Genomic DNA, 21,847 nt, shown 5'->3' on the forward strand with positions numbered 1-21,847 from the left:
CTGACCCAGGGGTGGATCCCGGGTCTCCTGCATTGAAGGCAGATTCTTTACTGTTTGAGCTACCAGGGAAGCCTAAAATACCACAATTAGAAATTTCACTTCTTTGAGGGCTTCCTGTTTTCTGCTGAAAATACCAGTATCCACAGAAAGCTTTAAAACTCACTTAAACTTTTCTGTGAGTAAATTCACTTAGGTGCAGATTTTGAGGCTCAGAATCCTTTGGCCACGTCATGGGGATCTAAAGGGGAGAGAAGAAAAGGATTTTTAGACTTGGGTGGAGGAAATGAAGCAGAGGTGGGACTCTTTAACTAGATAAGGCCCTAATCGCCTCATTCCTGGACTATCAGAGGAACCTTTTAGGTTTAAGTTGCTTTTCCCTCTTGTAACTTTACCTACCAAACTTAGTGAAGTGCTGAGTGCTCTTAACAAACAGTGAACATACTCTTATCCAGGGAAGAACTGGCCTCACATAGTCCTGGCAGGAGGTGGGCTGGTTGTATGGGCTTGACTGAGGACAGCCAAATTATCCTGGACTTTCTGTCTTTACTGTTGTGTCCTGACAGTGGTTATTCTGTTTCCTCGAGCGTACAAATAGATGTTCTGCCCGAGCCTCAACACATGCTGTTGGATCGAACTGAGTTTGGAGCGTTTGCTGTATGAGGTGGAGGCTATTTCGGAGGGTGATGAGAATTGTGTTTTATTATCAGGAAAGCCTGGGGCTGGGGTCATGGCAATGATGGGGTACTTTATTCCTCCTTTTGGAAGGGCTGGACCAGAGAGAAGGTAATAACTGAAGATGATAAAGTTTTCCTTTGGGTATATTGCAAGTCATAAATCACATATGATTTTAGTCAAAGAATATGTACATTTGTACCATTTTTATATTGCATAAGCGAACATTTAGAGAATTCAGATACCGAATATCTTAAGCATTCTAAGGAAGAATTTGGAATTTCATGTTTTTGAACCTAGGCCCTGGAGAATTTATGAAGTTTCTTAATGAAAAGCTTTTTAGCTTAGCTTCAGTTGATTAAAATCCTGAATTTCTTTTATGTCCTCAGTTCTATGCCATATGTTGAGGGAAGTGCTGAGGTCAAGGGGAATACTTTTATGACCATAAAAAACTTGCTGTGTCCAAGTTAATATAATGATTTAAAGCCCACTCTGGGAAAGCCTCTATATTTATCATCAAATTTTTTTGTGTGTGTTGAAATTATACACTTATGGGGGTTTGCATAAAAACTCCAGAGGCTCACCTGAGATTGAGTGATTTAAAATAGATGAAGAATAAAAATGTTTATTGTAGGAAAATAGGAAAATGCATTGAGAGGAAAATAGAAAACCAGTGGCAAGCTTGGTTTGGGCCCCAGCTTGACCTGTGTTTCTTAGGATAAATCTGGATTTTCGGTCTTGTCCTTGATCTCAGACTGGGCCAGTGGCTACTTTGTTCATGGGCAGGCAACCAACCACCTTGCTCTAAACGCTGAGCTTCTCACAGGCAACGGGGCTCAGGCTCTGGGAGTTTTCTCTCAAAACTAATTGTCTTCAGTTAGGGGAACAGACAGGTCTTATCTGGTGAAGGTACTGGTTCCTGAATATTTTACTTTCTAGGCTGTGAGAATACTTGAGATGGATAAGAAGTGGGTATGCCCAGGAGGGAACCGCCCTTCATGGAGGGACTGCTGCACTTTAGGCTTTGTGCTTTTGGTTTACAGGGACCTCTTTAATCCTCATCAGAACTTGGTTTTGCAGATCAGAAATTTTGCAGGTAAGGTAACAGCATGAAAAAAGTGTGAAAGTGTTAGTCACTCAATTGTGTCTGACTCTTTTCGATCCCATGGACTGTAGCCTGCCATGCTCCTCTGTCCATAGAATTCTTCAGGCAAGAAGACTAGAGTGGGTTGACATTTCCTTCTCCAGGGGATCTTCCTGACCCGGGGATCAAACCTGTGTCTCTTGCTTCAGCAGGAAGATTCTTTAGCACTGAGCCACCTGGAAAACCCAGGGAACTGCGTATCAGAGTTTAAATCCATGTTCACCAACCTAAGTCAGTTAAGCAAGAAACCCTTATTGACTGAAGATTTAATAGTGAATAAAACAGAATTCCAGCCCTCATGGAACTTTTTGAATGACATGGGGACAGTAGTCTGTGCTATCCATGTATCTTGGATCTTAATCTAGTATTATCTCCATTGCTATCTTCTTATTTTAGCCCTAACTGAAAAATCTGAATTTCTTACTGAATTTAATTAAAATTGTCTTTAAATGATACCTGTATTTGGAATCTCAACTTATTCATTCATTGTCTAAGTCAGCACTGTATAATTGTAGATGTCTAATTTTCAGAATTAAGATGATAATTGAAAACTCCTTTCTTGACCAAAATTCCTAACACCAGTTTATTTTCTTGTAGTTTTTTAAAAAGTGCAATATAGGCAAAATTCTAGTAAGCAATAGTTTTAATTTTTTGTGTCAGAGATTTTGTTGTATGTATTTCCTAGTATAGTTTATTACTGAAATCATTACTTTTTCCCATCATTAAAATTGTTTTATTTTATTGCATGGTTAACACTTTATTATGAAAATAGGTTCTTACGGTCATTACTTATTGATACTTAAATATTGATACTTAAATACAGATTAGGTGAAATCTTAGGAAATATACGTTACCTTTATCTTCCTGCTTTTGACCATCATTACAGATAAACTTATAATTTTATTTAAGCTGCTTTTAATATTGGGGAATTATAAATTCACTGTTTAGTCAGAAACCCAAATACTGTTTCATTACACATGGATATCAGTGGGTGATAATATAATATTGTTGATTCTGTGTCAACAAGCTATTGAGTTTCACATTATAACATGAAGTGATGACATTTATAGAGCCTGGAAGTGATTTGGAGACCCATAAATGCTATTTAAACCCAGGCATAACAAACCAGGGCCAAAGGACTCCTGGTTTAACAGATAACCTGCTGGTGAGGCATGTCCTAAAGTTCTTCTTGCTCAGTCTGCTAAAATCACTATAGTAGAGGAGACACAGGAAATGTTATATCATTCTACTATGCAAGTCTTTGCAAATGTAATAGATCCTATTTTATGGTTTCCCAACTTACCAAATACACCTTTACCTTTGACTCTATACGGAAACTAACTTCATGCATATGTTGCAAATCACTTATAATAAAAATTACAAAGTTTTAAAAAACTTTTTGTATTGAGGAATAACCGATTAACAATGTTGTCATAGTTTCAGGTGAACAGCAAGGGACTCAGCCACTCATAAACATGTATCCATTACCCCTCAAACTTCCCTGTGATCCAGCATGTACTATATAACATTGAGCAGAGATCCATGTGCTATAAAAATTACAAATTTTGATTTGTGGAATCAGATATTCTCTTGCAGCTTCCTTTTTTTCCCCTATTTTTTTTTTTTTTGTGGGGGAGGGTACAGAGTACTCTAGAGTAATGCTGTATATAGTTTGTATAATATGGGTCGAGGTCAGGGGAAGGGGGAAGTTCCATCGTTTATTGAATTAGCAGAGAATGACCCAGACATCTAAAGAGGCTCTCAGGGATTTGGGGTTGGCTTCTAAAGAGTCTTTTGGACTCTCAAGAGAGTCAATATGGAAGATAATTTTTCCATTGGTAGTTAGATTGGAAGAAAAATGGCGGGATCCATTATAAAAGTACACAGATAATCATGATCTCAAGGCTTTATCAATCTTTTGGAAATCAGCTTCACCCACATATTGTAGTGTATCTCATATCATTTGTTTATTGTTTTGGGTACTAGGCTCTGGGATTGCAGAGGTATTTATTCCTGCTTTTAGGAGCTCACACTTTAGAATAATGTGCTGTTCTTGGTAGAATCATAATAAATTCCTATCACCTTGCTATCACTCTTCTTTTGGTCTCTTAATCTCATTTACTTTTTCTGTTCTTTATTTTTCATATATACATATATCAGGTCATGGTGGGAGAATTTTGAACTTCTTATGAAACCCTTTCTGGGATATAAGGTGACTAGAAGGGAAAAAAGGTCAGTGTTTGTGTAAACACTATAATAAGCCCCACCATAAGCCTCACAATGATCAATATTTCTGGCCAGAGTTGTCATTAGACTTGTTTATTGATGTGTAAGCATTGGTTGCTTCAGAGTAAATTTCATGCATATATATACAATTATATATATTATACATAATATATATACAACTATACCTAATCTCCACTTTCCGGAAATGTACACATTTCAAGTGAGAGCTTAGAGTTCCTAGCAAGAAATTTGTGACCTATAAACCCACTTAGCAATTACAACCAGTCCAACCTGGATTTGGGCCACTGTTAAAGAAGAGTGAGTTACCATTTTGTACTACTGAGGTTAGGGGCCATTGCTAGGTCTCATTACATTTAGTGTTTGGACACTGATATTGGTTGACTTTGGTATCTCTCCTTTCCTCCCCCATCTCTTCTTTTTCTTCCTCTTTTCTCTTTCTTCCTCTATTTCTGCCTCTTTTATCCGTTTTCATGTCTTGAGAGCATATTGGTGTAACTATTGTGAATGGTCAAGAACTAAATAGCATCGAGTAAGGGACTAAATACAGCAAAGGGTTTGTTAAATAAAAACAAGGAAAAAGTGTACAGCACAGAAGAATATAGCCATGATTTTGTAATAACCATTTATTTGTTGGTTGAGCTGGGTTTTTGTTGCTGCGTGCGGGCTTTCTCTAGTTGCAGAGAGCAAGGCCTGTTCTTTCCCGTGGCGCTCGGGCTTCTCGTTGCGGTGGCTTCTCTTGTTGCGGAGCGTGGGCTCTAGGGCATGCGGGCTTCAGTAGTTGTGGCACCCGGGCTCACTGTGGCACACAGGCCTTAGCTGCTTCATGACATGTTGGATCTTCCCGGCTCAGGGATCAAGCCTGGGTCCCCTACGCTCACAGGTGGGTTCTTATCCATGGTACTGTCAGGGAAGTCCTCTAATAGCGTTAAGTGGAGTGTAAGCTATAAAAATTTGATTCACTATATTGAACACCTGAAACAGTATTAACTTATGTTAATAATAAAAATTAAAGAAAAAAATAAGATCAGAACAAGAAAGTGTTTGTATGATTCAGTCCAGAAGACCTGTTTTGTAGTTACAAATGATTTTCCCTGTGACTGTAGAGAATCACCAAATCCATCAATTGGGAATCAATTTCTTCTCCTGCTATTGTCATAATTTCCGGTATCAAGCCATTGATCATTTGATAACCTGTGATCTAATTTACTTAAGATGACCAAAACAGCAATGATGCCTGTAGCTTTAACACACATGTACTGATTTGACTTATGATTCAACACTTGAGACTAATTAATGAGAGAAACCCTGGTTTGGTGCTATTTATAAACTCTGCGTTCGGATTGAGAGTGGGTCTATCACACCCTATAAAAGCCTTAAGCAGGAAAGCGGTTTGCCTGGATCTGTGCAGTCCCTTATTTCTCATAAGTGAGTGATTTTCCTTTTTAGTTTTTGATTCCATTGAACTATTTTCCCATAATTTATATTGCTAATCAGTAAGCCATGTAGGAATACTTTGGGCAGCTAGGGTTGGAAATCAGCTCTTAAATGGGGGTGATTTATAGTTTTTGTACAAGTCATGTTAAGACATTGTGTTGAAGGGTGCTGGACTCTTTCCCTATGGGGTTGGATTCACTGGGTTCTTATTAACCAGAGCAGGAGACTATCTTCTTTGGTTTGGATAGTGTTCTTTCAGCATCCTATGCATGTAGCTTTTTGGCTATCACATAACCAGTTAGTTCCTTGATGGGGAGTGGGGACAAAGTTCTTGGGCTTAGTTTGCTCCCAGGTGGAGTATGCATCCCTCTGTAGGAACCTCAGTGACTCAGCTGCTAAAGAAAACATGGCGTGGATTATACGAGAAAATACAGGAAAGACTAGAACAAACAAAAATCACACACAAATCAGTTTCTGGTACTGGCTGGCAGGAAGTTTTCATTGCTGAGTGTTCTTGGTCAAAATAGCTTCTTTTGAATGTTTTAGGCAGCCAGGTGATTATCAATTTATATCTTTATTTATTTATAAGTGTGGCAGGGTGAGGAGAGGATGTTTGAGAAAAGTATATATATATTTTTTATTCTAATAATTACACAGATGGGAAAAGGCTGCACCAGAAGCAGGTGTGTTTATGACTTGTTTTTCACAGCAGTGAGCCTTTCCGTTAGTGAAGAACAACTGCCTGAGGACTTCAGGTTTTGGCTTTTTTTTTTTTTCCTGTGATTCCCCTCACCCTTGAATGGGTAAGCATATGGACACCTCATAGAGCACTCCAGGATGAAACAGGCTTTCCTGGAACTGGGATTCTTTATCACACTCCCAGGGAAGTTCATTTCAAGGTGCTGGTACTAGTAGCTGGGGCATGATATTGCCCAACCCCAGGCCCTCTTATTGATGGGTGGGAGGGAGTATGATTGTCATTTAAGAAATTCTATTATCTTTAAGAGGGAAGAATTTCTTATAGAGGTTTTCTTCGATGATCTCTTTCATGTGGGGTAAGACATTTTGAGCTCTGAATGTCCAAGCCGCTTAGGTGTTCTAAGTTGTTCTAAACTGGGGGTTGTACCACCATTCTCAAGGGTGTTTGGACATGTATGTCACATGACAGGGGATGGGCACTCTTGGCATTCCACTTGTCAGGGGCCAAGGACACTAGACATTTGTGCTTTGCCCAGCACAGTTGAATAATTTCCCCACCCTACGTGCCCATCACGTTCCTGTCAAGAGTCCCTGGGACATGTGATCTTATTTATAATTCAGTGCAGTGCTGATGGACGTCTGATTGTAGGGCTAAGAGGTGCTTAAGGAAAAAGAAGTGGTGTGGAAGAGATGAGGGTAAAGGAGAACGGCTGGTAGCTAGTGTTTAAACAAAATGGGGGAGGAATAGCTCAGTTAGAAAAGGTGGAAACGTAACTTCCCACTTCCCAGAATTGAGAGGCTTCTCTGATAGTGTATCATGTTATTCTGCTGCCCTTTGATCATTGAAAAGACACTTTAAAAATTATTAAATCTTTCAGCAGTCTTTATAACCCACTATCTCCCAAGGACTGGCTCAATTCCATGTGCTGGATGCTCAGACACATCCATTCAGCTTGGAAAAGACAGAACACTAGAAGGCCTTGGGTGGCCCCTATGGAAACTGTTGGCCATCTGCCATGCACTGGAGTGCTTTGGATCAGTTGTGGGCAACTGGAAGGGCTGCAGCGTGAGCCCATGCCTACCAGAGCCTCTGAATGAACCACCCACTGCCTTGCTCACCAAGCTCACCCCAGTCTGCTGCACCCAGAGCTCCCCAGGAGATGCTCAAACACAGTTTTATCTCAGTCTCTGTGGGGTTCCTGGGTCCCAGTGTGTACAAGGTTTGTTTGATCCTCCTTGCATCTCTGGCTGGAATGGGGTTTGATTCTAAACGCCGGTTCGGCTCTGGGCAAGGTTCTGAGGAGCCCAAGGCCTTCTCGTGGCCAAATCTGTATCTTCATTCAGATATGCATCCACCCAGAGAGCCTTTTAGTTTTAATAGTTACTGAAGTGAAAGTGAAAGTGTTAGTCGCTCAATTGTGTCCGACTCTTCGTGACCCCATGGACTTAGCCCACCCGGCTCCTTTGTCCATGGAATTCTCCAGAAAAGAATAGTGGAGTGGGATGCCATTCCCTTCTCCAGGGGATCTTTCTGACCCAGGGATCACACCCAGGTCTCCTGCACGGCAGGCAGATTCTTTACAGTTTGTGCCACCAGGGAAGCCCAATCGAGTTACTGGCAGTAAAGATTTCTTAGTTTTCTCACTCCCAACCCATCTGACCATGTCACTCTCTTCTTGCCATTCAAGGCCCTTTCTTCTCCATCACCCAGTGTGGTCGTCCCCCATGTTTGAAGAGGTTCCTGTGCTTGGGCTTCGGAGGCCTGCTCATTAGACTTCACCCAAGCTGGGCCTCCTTCAAGTTGTTTGGACCCTACACAAAGCCTGGCCTCTCCGTCATCCACCCGAGTCCTGGTCTTTCACACAGGCCCAGTGCAGTCTTTTGTCCTTTGAGAAGCCTTCTCTCATCACACCATGTTATGGTGCTTCATTTTTTCCTCCATGAGACCAATTGGTCCTTACTGTCTCTGGTGCTTATTTGGAACTGTCATATGGCACAGCTTTGGGGTCATACTACCTGCTGTGTGAATCCCTGCTTATCCATCTACCAGTTGTGAGATTTGGTCAAGCCTCAGTTTTCTCATCTATGAAATGGGGCTATAATACTATCTCATAGTATTATAGCAGTATTATCTCATAGTTGTGAGGATCAGTGAGGTCATCTATGGGAAACACTTAAAATACTGTTGGCACTTAATAAGTAAATTATGAGTGATTGAAAACTGTCATTTGTTTTGTGGGATGTGAGATGAAGAGTAGAATATAAGCCCTGGGTCTGAATCATTTTCTGCAAAAATTCATTTTTCTGCAAAAAATTCATTTTTCACATCTGTGGGAATTTGATGTCGCTGAGGTACAAGTTCTCCTGCTAAGGAAATAGAACTCTTACTTCATCTAGTTCTAAAAGAATCTAATGGATGTGTATAAAGATTTTTATATCATCTGACACATAGTAGGTGCTCAACAAATAGCAGCTACTGTTGTTACATGGCTATGTAAATTATAATGCATAAATAACTTTTGTTCCCAATAAATTTGTAAGCTCTGTATAAGAAAGATCATAGCTTATCATTCTTTGTTTTTTCCACAAACCTTAAACAAAGTCTTGCACACAGTGGGTATAATTTTTTTTGTGGCTTTTTTGAACCTGACATCATATTCTCTTGGTCTTTTTTTAAAAAAGAAACTGCATTTAAATAATGTGTGTACATGATCACTCATCAACTGGCTTTGTGGTTTTCCCTCAAAGCCTTTGACTTTTTGAAATATACTTTTTGCTTTGTTTTTCATTTTTAAAAAGACTTTATTGAATTTGTTACAACATTACTTTAGTTTTATGTTCTGGTTTTTTGGTCATGAGGCATGTGGAATCTTAACTCCCTGATCAGGAATCAAACCCACATCCCCTGCATTGGAAGGTGAAGTCTTAACCACTGGACCACCAGGGAAGTCCCTTGAAATATCCTAATACCAATATTGTTTCCCTCTATCAAAACATCAGGGCTCTGAAACAACTGGGGGAAGCAGTCAACTCAGTTTGTTTGTAAATTGGATTAAAAAAAAAAAAATTCTGGCCACTTATTTGGCGCCCTGTTCTGAAAACCAGGCAGCTAAAATGTTGCACAGGAAGAGTAGTGTAAACAGGTCGGTTTGCTGTACCTGTCCTGTTCCATTTCCATCAATTGAGTGTGCTGTTCCACTAGTTGACATTAGGCAGGGCAAGGTCACCAGGCAGTTTGTTACCCTTGGGTGTCAGGGCTGCAGTGTCAAGTTTGGAAATTAGCAAGTGACTTTAAATCTTCCAAAGGGGACAGGCCTTGTTGCTATGGATAAGGTGTGAAAATCGTAGTAAACCATCACCAGTTTATAAACATCACAAATATGTTTGTCTGCACCAAGGGAGTAAAATTAAGTACCAAAAAAAGTAAAGTAAAAATTATAGGTGAATTGAGGAGTATATTTGAGTTCAGTGAAGGTAGGATTATTAAAATGCCACATAGTGTTACATGTTTTTAAAAAGAGCACATGTACCTCCTCAGGTAGACCAAAAGTGTCTGAGTAGAACAGCATGTGTTAGAGGATCGAGTAGGAAAATAGGATTTGCCATAGAAATTACCTTACTCTGTTAACTTTGGACAATGTTCTATTGACTACAACTTGCCCTTTTCTTCTAAGAAGAGAATTCATGGGAGAAAAAAGAAACTGTTAGGAAAGAGTAAAAGAATGAAACATTAATATGGTAATATTTTTCTCTTTCTTTAAAAACTTTTAAATAGCCCTCCTATTTCAGATTAAACCAGGTTTCATTTTTCTTTCTATAGATTTAAGATAGTAAATTTCAATTAAAAGACATTGTTTGCCTTGATGGTTTTATGAATCTCTTGCCTGTAATGATCCCAAGAGACTGACTTTTACAAAGAGAAATCCTCATTTCCTGGTAAATCTGTGTTTACTGTCTCATGTGCCTAGCACTGTGCTTAGAGGCTGCGAAGGATACAGACGTGGAGCTCTCAGTTCTGTGCTGTGCCCCTTTCGGGAAAAACAAACTTCTTTCCTCCTTGAGGCATTATCTGTTACTCTAGTATCTTATCTTAACACATTCTTAGCCCAACACTTAAACCAGGAAACTCTATGGCTATTTATGAAGAAAGGATTACTCATGTTTTTCTCCAGCTTGGAGCTCTGTTAAGGTTAAAAAACAGGTTTATTCCTATGTCCACTGTAATTTTTCTTGAAGAGATTGAAACTTTATTTCCCTGCATTGCTTTTTTTTGAAAAGAAATTTTATTGAAGTATAGTTGATTTGTAATGTGTTAATTTCTACTGTATAGCAAAGTGGTTCAGTTATACATACATATACACACACATTCTTTTCATATTCTTTTCCATTATGTTTATCACAGTACATATTCCCTTTGTAATATTAATAGAATGGATGACAGTTTTCTAACAATAGTGGAGCATTTGGTTGATAAGTTACCACCCAGCAATGATAGAGTACCCATTTGCTTTTCTTGAGAGGTGTTTCCAAATAATAGTCATTTGGGACTTATAACAGACATCGAAGTTGACATTGAAAAGATGAACTTGACGAATTATCGTGGATCTATTGCTAAGTTGAGTGAATTTGGCTTCATATATTTAGATGATTTAGCATTTGGGAGGTCAAATGTGAAAAATACAAACTAGAAAGGGTTACTTAATTGCAAAACTTTATCAATTAAAAAAATTTTAATGTGTGATATTAAATAATTGCCTTTTAAGTGCTTAAGAAATTAATCTTGTGTATCTATTTTGTATTCTTTTCATGATGTGCTTAACTTCATATTTTAGCAAAAACAAAGAACAACCTCAACATTTGACTTGTAATAAAAGTTGCTTAAATGAAAAAAGAAAAAAAGGTTGATTAAGAAATAACTATATGTATATATATATATTTAAAACAGGCAATACTGAGAATTTGCTTCAGTATGCTCGGTTTCTAAGTGTATGATTTTTCTAGCAATAGGAAACTCTTTGTAAGTCGACTGACCTTTAGACAGCTACACTTTTTCAACCAGAAATTATTAGATACTAAGGGAAACAAATGTACTGAATTTACAAATGTATTATGTTGGATTACTAACAATAGACCTAATTGATAAAAGTGATTTAATATATGTTGTGTTAATAGCTAAACCTCCAAAGCCTCTAATCTCTCATGGAAATATTGCTTTGTAGAACAAAATCCAATGAGAAGTTCTGGGATTCCAGAGTGAATTTGTACATTCCTTAGGGGCATTTTTGCAAGGGAGGTTGTTGTGTTTTAAAGGTAGTTGATAAGAGACCTGCACCACCAACCCCAGACCTGCACCACCAACCACCATCATGCATTAGTCTATAGAAGGTATTTGGGTGTATGTATTCCTGTACCACTCGGTACCACCATTTAGTCAAGGAAAGTTTCTGACCATTTGCAGCATACATTATAAATCAGGATGTCACTACCAGACAATCAGATTTGAACATTCCATGAACAAAGTAGCCTATATCCCCTACGAATAGATCACTTAACTATGTTTATGTCATGCTGTTGATATGCCTGCCTTTACACAAGACAGGATAGCACGTTGCTTATTTATTTTGGGAGTAGGTGACTGATCTGTATATTTACTTAATTTCAGGTTAGTTAGTCAAACATTGAAATGGATAATTTAGCATGATTGCTTAAATACATGGGGAAAGTATAATTCTTCTAACCCCCCAAATTATTCCTCTACCACCATAGGCTTGTCAAAGAATAATTTTGAGTCTCCTCCAAGTTGGGCTGATGTTGGCTGCTCTCTTAAAAAAAAATAACATGATAATGATACAGCACATAATGTATAGGGAGGTCACTGGTCAGGTATTTGGGAAAACTCTGAGGACCTCCAACTGCCAGATTAGTCCCCCAGGGAGAAGTAGGAAAACTGCAGGATATACTGGTTGAATTTAATGAATTTCTTTAAGTTATATTCTCTTTCTGGTATCACTAGGGGTATCACTGCCACTTGGAAATGTGGCAACTTTGATGCCAAGTTTGTGCACTCAAGATTGGCTGCAGAGATTTTTTTTGTTTTTTGGCCTTTGTTTATTGGTGGAGAAGAGCTGTACCTGACATCTTACAAATAAGTTACAAACAAAAAGTGAAGATGTTGGTCTGTATCTAAGAACAAAGAACCATAAATTGCTGTACATGATTTAGTAATAAAAATGGACTTAAAGAAACTGTAGAGTGTGAAACTGAAAAAAAAAATTACTCATGATGTTATTAATCAGAGATAGTTACCCGTAGCATTCTGGTCTTTTCTGTGCCTTTTTTCTATTTGTTTTGGTAAAATTTTGTTCCCTTGTCTTTGTTACATTATATTACAAATATTTATCCAAATCATTTAGTTCTTCATAACTATTTTAATGAGCTCCTAATATGATATTTAGATACAGATACAATCATTTTCACATTAGACATTTAGGAGGCTTGCAATTTCATTTATCATAAATAATACTAAGATGAAAATCTCCACACATAAATTTTTAAATTCTCTGCCTCATTCCTTAAGGGATAATAAAAGACCTAGAAGCTTGTTAAAGTGTAGAAGTAAAAGTATTAAATTAAAGAAGTATTAAATTTAAATTAAAGAATAAGTGCTTTTAAAAAGCAGGATAACAGTTATCAAATTGATTTCCAGATTCCTTACATCAAGGTGCCTTCTAGTTAGCTGTGTGTTAAAGTGACCTTCCTGCAAACCCCAAAACAGAATATAATCATTAAAATGTTGTATAAGTAATTTATATCCTTTGATTACTAATTAGTGGAATACTTTTTAATTTCATCAAAAATCTGTATTTCTTTGAAATATCTGTGTGGATAACTTTTTAAGCTGGCTTTCTCTTGCTTGTGGGATTGCAGGATGTCGCAGTAACGAGTTTCAGTGCGAACCTGGGCGGTGTATTACTGCGTCCTGGCGGTGTGATGGGACCCGAGACTGTCCAAATGGCGCGGATGAAATTGACTGCCGTAAGTGAAGAGGGGCGGGGCTCAGCGCTGTTCTGAGTGACGAAAGTGATTTCAGCTGTAACAGAGACAAAGAGTTGTGACTTTAATAATAGTTTGTACTGAGCTCCAATCTTCAGCGTTAAAGTGGCATTAAGAATTCAGACCCTTTTGAGGAAGAGGTTCAGTTCACAGCAGTTTGTGTCTTATCCAAACAGCTTGGTAGGGAACCAACTTTCTGAGTTGTTTTCGGAAGCATATAAGCAATTATTTCATATTATTCAATCTGCAAATTTTGTGCATTAACAAGAACAAAAAAATAATGTCTGTACTGCTGTGATTTGTAATTCAGGGAGTCTGCTTTCATAAACAGGATGTAGTAGATGTAGTAGGATGTAGAGGAACTTGTGTGAATTACTATAAAGAGGTCACAGAAGTGGCTAGTGCAGTTTATGTTTTAAAAAATTATAGTTAAAAACATGATATAGACACCAAATTTAACTTTTTAACTTACAAGTAATTATGAAAATCATTTTCCACGTATTTATTCATTTAGTTCTGTCCATAGTATTCTGAAGTAGATTTCAGATGAGGAAACTGAGGCATAGAGAAGCTAAGTTACCTACTAAAGGCTTCCTACTTGGTGTATTAATCCCAACCCTTATATCCATTTTTCTCCCACCTTGCCATAGGAGATCCATCACCCTATTGCAGTTTCATTCATTTTGATGGGTGAATAGGTGATGATTATAACCCAAAAACCAAGAAGGCAAGTGAAAATTTGAGTTGTTTGCCATCCTTTGGCACAACAGAACAAACTTTGGTGTATTGTTTGGATGACAGTGCACTTTGAGAATAGGAGAAGTGTGGGGCATGAGGCTATGAGGTACTTTTCAAATTTTCATGCAGTAATGGATCACCTGGGGAGCTTGTTACAGTGTAGGTTTTAATTCTTCATGCTTGAGGTGGGATCTGAGATTCTGGATTCTGGAAGCTCCCAGGAGATGCTGATGTTGCTAGTCTGGAAACCACACTTTGAGTAAGGGAGTAGTTCTATTTGTAGAGACATGATCATGTGTTATTTATTTGCCTCCTGGGCTTGCTGAGTTCATTTTAGGTTAAACACTAGGAGCAGGAAGTTAAGAAGAGTGTATTCTGATACAAAGGAATAGCAGTTACACCCACAGATTTGTCAGTGTCCCATAAGTAAAGTAAGTAAAGTCTCTCAGTCGTGTCTGACTCTTTGCGACCCCACGAACTGTAGCCTACCAGGCTCCTCTGTCCTTGGGATTTTCCAGGCAAGAGTACTGGAGTGGGTTGCCATTTCCTTCTCCAGGGGATCTTCCTGACCCAGGGATCAAACCCAGGTCTCCAGCATTGCAGACAGAAGCCTGTACTGTCTGAGCCACAATGATAATAGCAACATACCAATGACAATAGTGATTGCAACTAATTTGCATGGCACTTTCACCTAGTTAGGGCTTCCTCAGTGGGTCAGAAGGGAAAGAATCTGCCTGCAATTCAGAATACCTGGGTTCGATCCCTGGGTCAGGAAGATCCCCTGGAGAAGGGAATGGCTACCCACTTCAGATTTCTTGCCTGGAGAAGTCTATAAACAGAGGAGCCTGGCAGGCTACAGTCCATGGGTGGCAGAAAGTCGGACATGACTGAGCAGCTAACACTTCACAAATGTTACTCTTATTTTTTACAGCAATGTGAGACAAGTATAGATCCCATTTTATGATGCATACATTGAGATTCAGAGAACCTGTGAAGATTTTAAAGCAAATAAATTGTGGAAATAATAAAATGATTTGATTTGGAGTCTTATTTTCCAAATCTCATGGATTTTGCAATTTATCCTTATGCTTTACTATTAGTTATTACAATACAAAACACTTCAAGTAATTTAATAATTATAAACTAATGGTTGATTTTATTAAAATTAAAAATGTAATTAAAAATTAAATTTAATATTGTTTTGGTCATAACTTTGTATGTGTGTTTTTGTATGTATGTATGCTATTTATCTTATTCTCTGGAATTTTGTGTCTCTTTGGATCATCATTTTGTTGTGATACCATTGAGATTATTTGACTGTGAACACTGGCTAAGGTCCACAGGCTCTAAGGTTTTTTTTATATTTGCTATCAAATATATTGAGCAGTTGACATACTTCCTTTAAAAGGAGTATTGCTTGTTGGTATAATAGGGTGGATGTTTGACACAATGAGTTCTTTTCTGGTTTATTTTAGCCACCAGTAGTTGCCGTTCCAACCAGTTCCTGTGTCCAAATGAACAGCTCTGTATCCCTAGCAGCTGGGTGTGTGATGGGGAAGATGACTGCAATGATGGTGCAGATGAACGTCGGCATTGCCGTAAGTGCTTGTAGAGGAGTCTTGTTTTGGCCCTTTGGACACCTTAAATTCTAACCTTTACAAATACAAAACACAGTGAAATGATTCTTTGTAAATGAAAGAAAAGTTGGGCCTTGAAGGACAAGGAAACCTGTGCCAGCCATCTCACCCAGGGGTTGAATGATACTGAAAGTGTGAATGTGCTAAAGATTTATCAATACATCCCTGTGATTTAGATTCCCAGCGTTTAATTCAGGTTCTGTTACACTTAAGAGTGAAACAAAACACTTTTTGGTGTCTATATGTGAGAGTCTTCATTTGTCTGGCAGTTGGATGTTTTGGCTGCAAAGAATGAAAATGTAACTCAAAAAATTTAAACAAAAATGGAATTTTTTTTTTTTTTTTTTTTTTAGCATTGGGCTTCTCTGTTAATGTCCTTCTGGGTTCTTACTTTCCCCTTATTTGCCCTGACAAGAGCCTCATCCTAAGAAACAGGAGATGCTCAGTAAACATCTGTAGATTCACTGACCTATTGTGAAAGGAGCGGTAGGCTGGTGTCAGACGAATGGATGAGGAAGCTGTGGTAAACAAAAATGGGATTTATTATCCACACAACAAGTATAAATGTAGCATTGTTCCAGGATTGACTGGAAGATAATGGAAAATCTCAGTTCCTTGAATTAATAACATCATCCAATTTTCTTCCACTGTTCTGCCCTGATGTCTTTTTAGCCTGTTAGGTTCTCATGATTGCATGAAAGCTGTAGAAGTCCTGAATTTTACATTCCCATAATTCACGTTTCAATATCTAGAAGAGAAAGCATCAACATCTTGATGGATTGAGATGGAGAGAAGATACAAGGCTGTGATGAACCTCCTCTAGCTCTTGACCTCAGGTGTCCTCTGGAAGTATCCAGCTCTGATTACTGTGTAGCATTCATCTTTGAACTTTCCCACATTCTGTTTCATTACATGCACATCCCACAAATCAGTGGACATCTGTTATCACTCTGTGTTGGTTTTGAGATAGCCACGATCCTGTTGGCATTTTCTCGTAGTCATTGCCCACAAAGATCAAAGATGAAATGGATGTTTTGACAAGTACTTCATGTGGGAACTTGTTTAGTTGTTAGGTGATTAGCAATGGAGATGCTGTGGGCTTCAGTGGGTTCTGGGTGTATTTATAAAAAAACGGAATTTAGTCCAGGAATTTTGAGGCCAGCGTGGAATATGAACTCTTCTCAGTTGGGCCAGTAGATACCTTCTTTTGAGGAAAGTAATGGAAATTCTCAATACTCATGAGTTTGACTTTGGTGTAAAGGTAAAATGTAGACTGTATTAAACAATCTGTTAGGACTTGTCAGTGCTGGTCACGTGCTGGTCATGTTGCCATCCAGTAACAAAGAGATGGTGGTCCTTGGGACAAAGTGGTTAAGAAGAAACCAGTGAAATATGTAGAACTGTGAAAGGTGGTGGTGTGGTGGTGACAGATTGCAGTCTTGAGGAAGGTACAGACAGGAGCTAATCAAGGCCAAATGGGAACATGGCATATCTAAATCAGGTCCAGCTATGAATCAGGATTTAAGGTAGATTAGCAAAATGGGAGTGGGGGCATGGTTCAGAAGTACTGAAAGGAGGAAGGAAAAGTACCAGGGATAGTGGGGAGCAGGAAGAAATCCTTGTTTCTAGGAAATCTGTCTGGGCTCTGATATTCTCTGGCCTCTCAAAGGTCCTAGAGGAAAAGGGTGACCTCTGTGCTTGACTGTGAAGCTCTGGAGAGCAGTGACTATGCTTTATTCAGCTTCTATCCCTAAGGCTGGCTATTCTGTGTCACAGGGAGTAAGTTCTTGATAAATGGACACTGAATGAATGAATGACTGGTTATTTATCTTTTGGCTCCATATGCCATTTGGTTCCATTTCCCCTTGCTGCTGGCACTGACTAGGAAGAAAGCTGAGCTGTAGACTGTGATGCAGTGTGTGGTGGATGACTTGTTGCTAATACTACATAGAGGGGATGGGAACTACCAAGGGTCACTGCTCGGGGAGATTCTATAATTTGTAAGCAATGCTCCATACTATTGTAAATGGGTATGGATTTCATAAGGTAACTCTTACATTGTAAAGTTTGTATTGTGTTTTCATCAGATCCTATTTCCCCCAAATGCTTCTCTTTTTATGTGGATAATTAAAAAGTCCCATCATATTTCCTATATCAAACTCACAGAATAGAATTCACATGAAACAACCATCCATTCGATTTTGTCTGATTTATCCAGAGACAAATTTGATAAACTACTGATGTTCTGCCTTCACCTACCATAATCATAAGCTAGCTTAAATATCTGTTTATAAAACTGACACATATTCAGTGTAGAAAGCTTATAAAATAAGTTTTCTCTAAGATTCTAAAGAAAAATATCACTTACATTCCTGATATTCAGAAATAATTACTGTTTACCCTTTGGCATATTTCCTTCTGAGGAGAACTTTGTTGTTGTTCTGTCGCTAAGTAGTGTCTGACTCTTTGTGATCCCATGGACTGTAGCATGCCAGTCTTCCACATCCTTCACTATCTCCTTGAGTTTTCTCTAGCTTATGTCCATTGAATCAGTGATTCTAACGAACCATCTCATCCTCTGTTGCCCCTTTCTCCTCCTGCCTTCAATCTTTCCCAGCATCGGGGCCTTTTCCAATGAGTCGGCTCTTTGCATCAGGTGGCCAAAGTACGGGAGCCTTAGCTTCAGTATCAGTCCTTCCAGTAAATATTCAGGGTTGATTTCCTGTAGGATTGATTGACTGGTTTGATCTCCTTGCAAGGGGGACCTTGATTAATACCTATACTTGCAAAATTCTTGTTTCATCCATCCTTTTTACTGTGTAGGTTTTCAAGCTATATTGTATTCTCAGCACATGTTGATATATAATTGTCTACAGTCACAGATTTGAGTGTTTTGGGTGTTTTGATAGTATGCTTGTCCTAACACCCTTGCTTTCACAGTGTAAGAAGTCTACCTTAGGATAGCCAGGTGCTCCACCTTGTGACCCTGTGAATTTTATGTTCAGTGTATGGGTTACTTGCCTTTACTTTTAAATTTCCTCATTCATATATTTGTTAATGTTGTCACATTTGTTAATTGATCTGTGTTCTTCAGTAATTATAAAGTCATATTTTTTTTCCTTTCACAGCTGGGATAACATGCTCAAGCCGTCAGTTTACCTGTGAGAATGGTGAATGTATCCCAGGGGAATTCAGATGCGACCATTCTGTAGACTGCTTAGATGGAACTGATGAGAAAAACTGCCGTGAGTTCCTTAAAGTCTTTGCCCTGTATTTAGTTTCACCTTTGTCCCTTTGGCATTTTAATCAATTTGTTGATGGATAAAAATGCCTACAATATGCCTCTTGTTATTGAAATCTCTTGGCAGATTCTTTTGTGGATTAGAGGTGATGTTCTGATAGGAGTGTATTTTTAGCAAGACATTCTGAGTGTGTCCTGTCTTAGCACATTAAGTTTCTGTATGTCTTGAAGTAAGAAACTTTTAACTTTATTTTTTTTTTGACTTGTTTTTCTCTTTCTTTTTTAAATAAACTTTAACATAGAGTCACAAAAAGTCAGTGAGTATAAAACCCAGTTTGATCAATTTTAACTTTTATTACATTACGATGGTAAGCTTCTAGGTCAAATGTCTTTGGCCAATAAGAGTTTTTCTGTTCCTGTGGACTCAGTGTTTTGTTTGCCTTTGGAAATGTGTACATTTTGAAAATGGCTTTCTGTAATGGAAGAATGTATCAGTTTGTAACTGATCACCGCAAGATAAAGCATACAAATCACAGTATTCTGCAAATAATGAATATTTATTACCATAAGCAAAATAAGAAAGTGAAATCATAGTGCATAATTTACTTCTTACAAATAAGTAAAGAGTAATCTGCCTCTCTTGAGATTTATATAGAATTTTTAGAACATGAGAAGATACTAATTATTCTGTTGTGTCCTTACTCTGGTCCTCTAACTCTGTCTTTAGTGTCAGACATACCCATTTTCTCTCAAAGCCCTTGTAAGTCTATCATTTCATACATTTTTCCAGAGCTTCCTTGAGTTTCCTGACATGCCTCCTGGTATACTGCATTTTGAACTTCACAGAGTTATTTAATCTTTCGTATTCTAAAACTCAGTGGATAGATTTTGCACCTTAGAAACCTTGATCATAAGCTTCTTGGTTATTATGTCTTCAACTAAAAAGTTAAGTTTTAGTCTATTCTCCTGAGGCAACTTTTTTATTATATGGTCATTTTGATATGATTTTAGTTCTCTGGACTGTCCCTAAGTTCTTTCCTTTGGTAGGCTGTGTGAGAAGCATACCCTTTCCAATATGGCACCATGCCTGGCGTGGGAGCTAACAAACTGGTTATGAGCAAATTGTTTGTATTTATTGTTCTGTACAGACTGTGCTCTTGATGGGAGAAATACTGGTATGTATGCCAGATCCATGCTGCAGCCTCACTGTCATCGCACAGTGCATTAAAACAAAACAAAAAACTTCTCCAATGCTTTCTTCCCTTGTATGTTACTTTGCTTTGAGAGGAGGCTCTGCTATTTGTCTTTATGTCTCTATTTCCTAGCAGTTTCTGGTATAGTTCTGTTGTAATTTTCAACTTACATGTTTTCTTTTGAAAGAGATTATGTTGCCTCTAATTCGGATCTTCTTTAACTTGAGAAAATTTATGGAAAATTTAGACTCAATTTAATACTGGCAGTTTTAGAGACAGCAGTGTATGTCTGGAGGTCACAAATAGTCCAGAATCAAGGGCTCCCCTTTGAGTACTTTGTAAAGCAAACAATAAATCCTTTATGGTGGCAAGTGAAGAAAATATTTTTCATTAAGAATAGAGACAAATCATACATTATATTTTGCAGTATTGTGTAAACTTCAAAGTGTTATGTAAATTCCAGTGGTTACTCTTATTAGGCCGCTCACTGGGAACAATAGCACCAGTATTATAGTACTGTCTTATGAATAAAGTAACTGAACCAGCAAGGACAGAGTGGCTTGTTCAAGGGTAAGTGGTGTGTGGCAGGGCTAGAGCTCAGCTCGTCCTCTGGTCCAAGTCTGGTGATTGCTGTTCATGAAGGACTTTATTTACAGAAGGAGGAAGTCCTACCTTGTGCAAGAACAAAACAGGTGACCTGTGCCACTGGCCTGCATCTTTATCCCTTATTTACGAATGGATAAAAAATGAATGCTTTATTGCCAATGCAATGGGACTTGCGGAAATGCTATTTTAGGCAAAATAAAAAGCAGCCAAAACACTGTTTGGATTTATCCCATGTGAATACTCTGCAGCCAAGTCTCAAGTCACCAATACAACCGCCTCATGACTTTGCCAATGGACCTTCTGGAAGAAAAGCTGAAAGGGTTCAGGTAGCTCTTATAGGAATGAAGGAAAGGACGTGAGTTTTGTAAAATATCTGGGCTGGAGTTCGTAATCAAGGTTTGTTTATACATTTTTTTAAGTGCATACAAATAATTGTCGAACTAGAGTTAAAGCTCATTGTTTCTGGAATCATACAAGTCATGAACCCTTCAGGGTTCATGGCCCTAAGGTGAATCTCACCATGTAAGGGGGTTTTACAAAGAGATTTCTTTCTTCCTATTTTTCTCTACCTCGTTTATTTATTGCTACACGTTATTTAAGGACTAGTATAAAAGAAATTTAACAAGTCAGAGGAAATGGAAAAAGAACCCTTCTACTTCCTTGTTAGTGCTTTGATCTCCTGGCCATGTAAGAAGGAAAGGAATGACTTGGATCAAAGTGTTTAATAAGTGCCAGCATGCAGGGGGCAGGATTGGCCTTATTTTATTTTCCCTCTTTGTTTGGAGATCCTGTAGGAAGTGAGAGGGCATCAACCACTATCTTATTCAGTTTTCACGTCAGTACTACAAGGTACTTTACAGAGACCCTTAAAGATCATCAAGAGGTAAAGGTGGATGAACCAAGGTATTAACCTAGGTCTAAATCCTATGCCCATGCCCTTGGAATATTTTTCTTTTGTGTAAGATGTTTATAGAACATTTTGCCTCCAGATTGCATAGCTATTTTATTATTAAAATGATACATTCAAAGCTTTTTATTACGGAAAGTTTTAAACATAATCAAAAGCAGAGTGATTGCATCAGTTTATAGCTAATTTTGTCTTATCTATATCTCCTTGTTTTTCTTTCTATTATTTTGAAGCAGTTCTCAGATATCATACAGTTTTGTCTTTAGGTAATTCAAT

The 21,847-nt window shown here is 38.2% G+C and overlaps 1 protein-coding gene across 1 annotated transcript in view; it reads left to right on the top strand.

Moving 5' to 3' along the window:
• Positions 1-736: 736 nt before the first annotated feature.
• Positions 737-21,847, top strand: part of LRP2 (LDL receptor related protein 2) — a 153,660-nt gene continuing 132,549 nt past the window's right edge. Inside the window, exons 1-4 of the mRNA XM_070476367.1 lie at positions 737-783; positions 1,716-1,768; positions 13,124-13,231; positions 15,463-15,585. Of these exons, the coding sequence (XP_070332468.1) occupies positions 737-783; positions 1,716-1,768; positions 13,124-13,231; positions 15,463-15,585 (331 nt within the window). The remainder of the gene's footprint in view (positions 784-1,715; positions 1,769-13,123; positions 13,232-15,462; positions 15,586-21,847) is intronic.

Source organism: Odocoileus virginianus, chromosome 13 (assembly GCF_023699985.2).
Source record: "Odocoileus virginianus isolate 20LAN1187 ecotype Illinois chromosome 13, Ovbor_1.2, whole genome shotgun sequence".
NCBI lineage: Eukaryota > Metazoa > Chordata > Mammalia > Artiodactyla > Cervidae > Odocoileus > Odocoileus virginianus.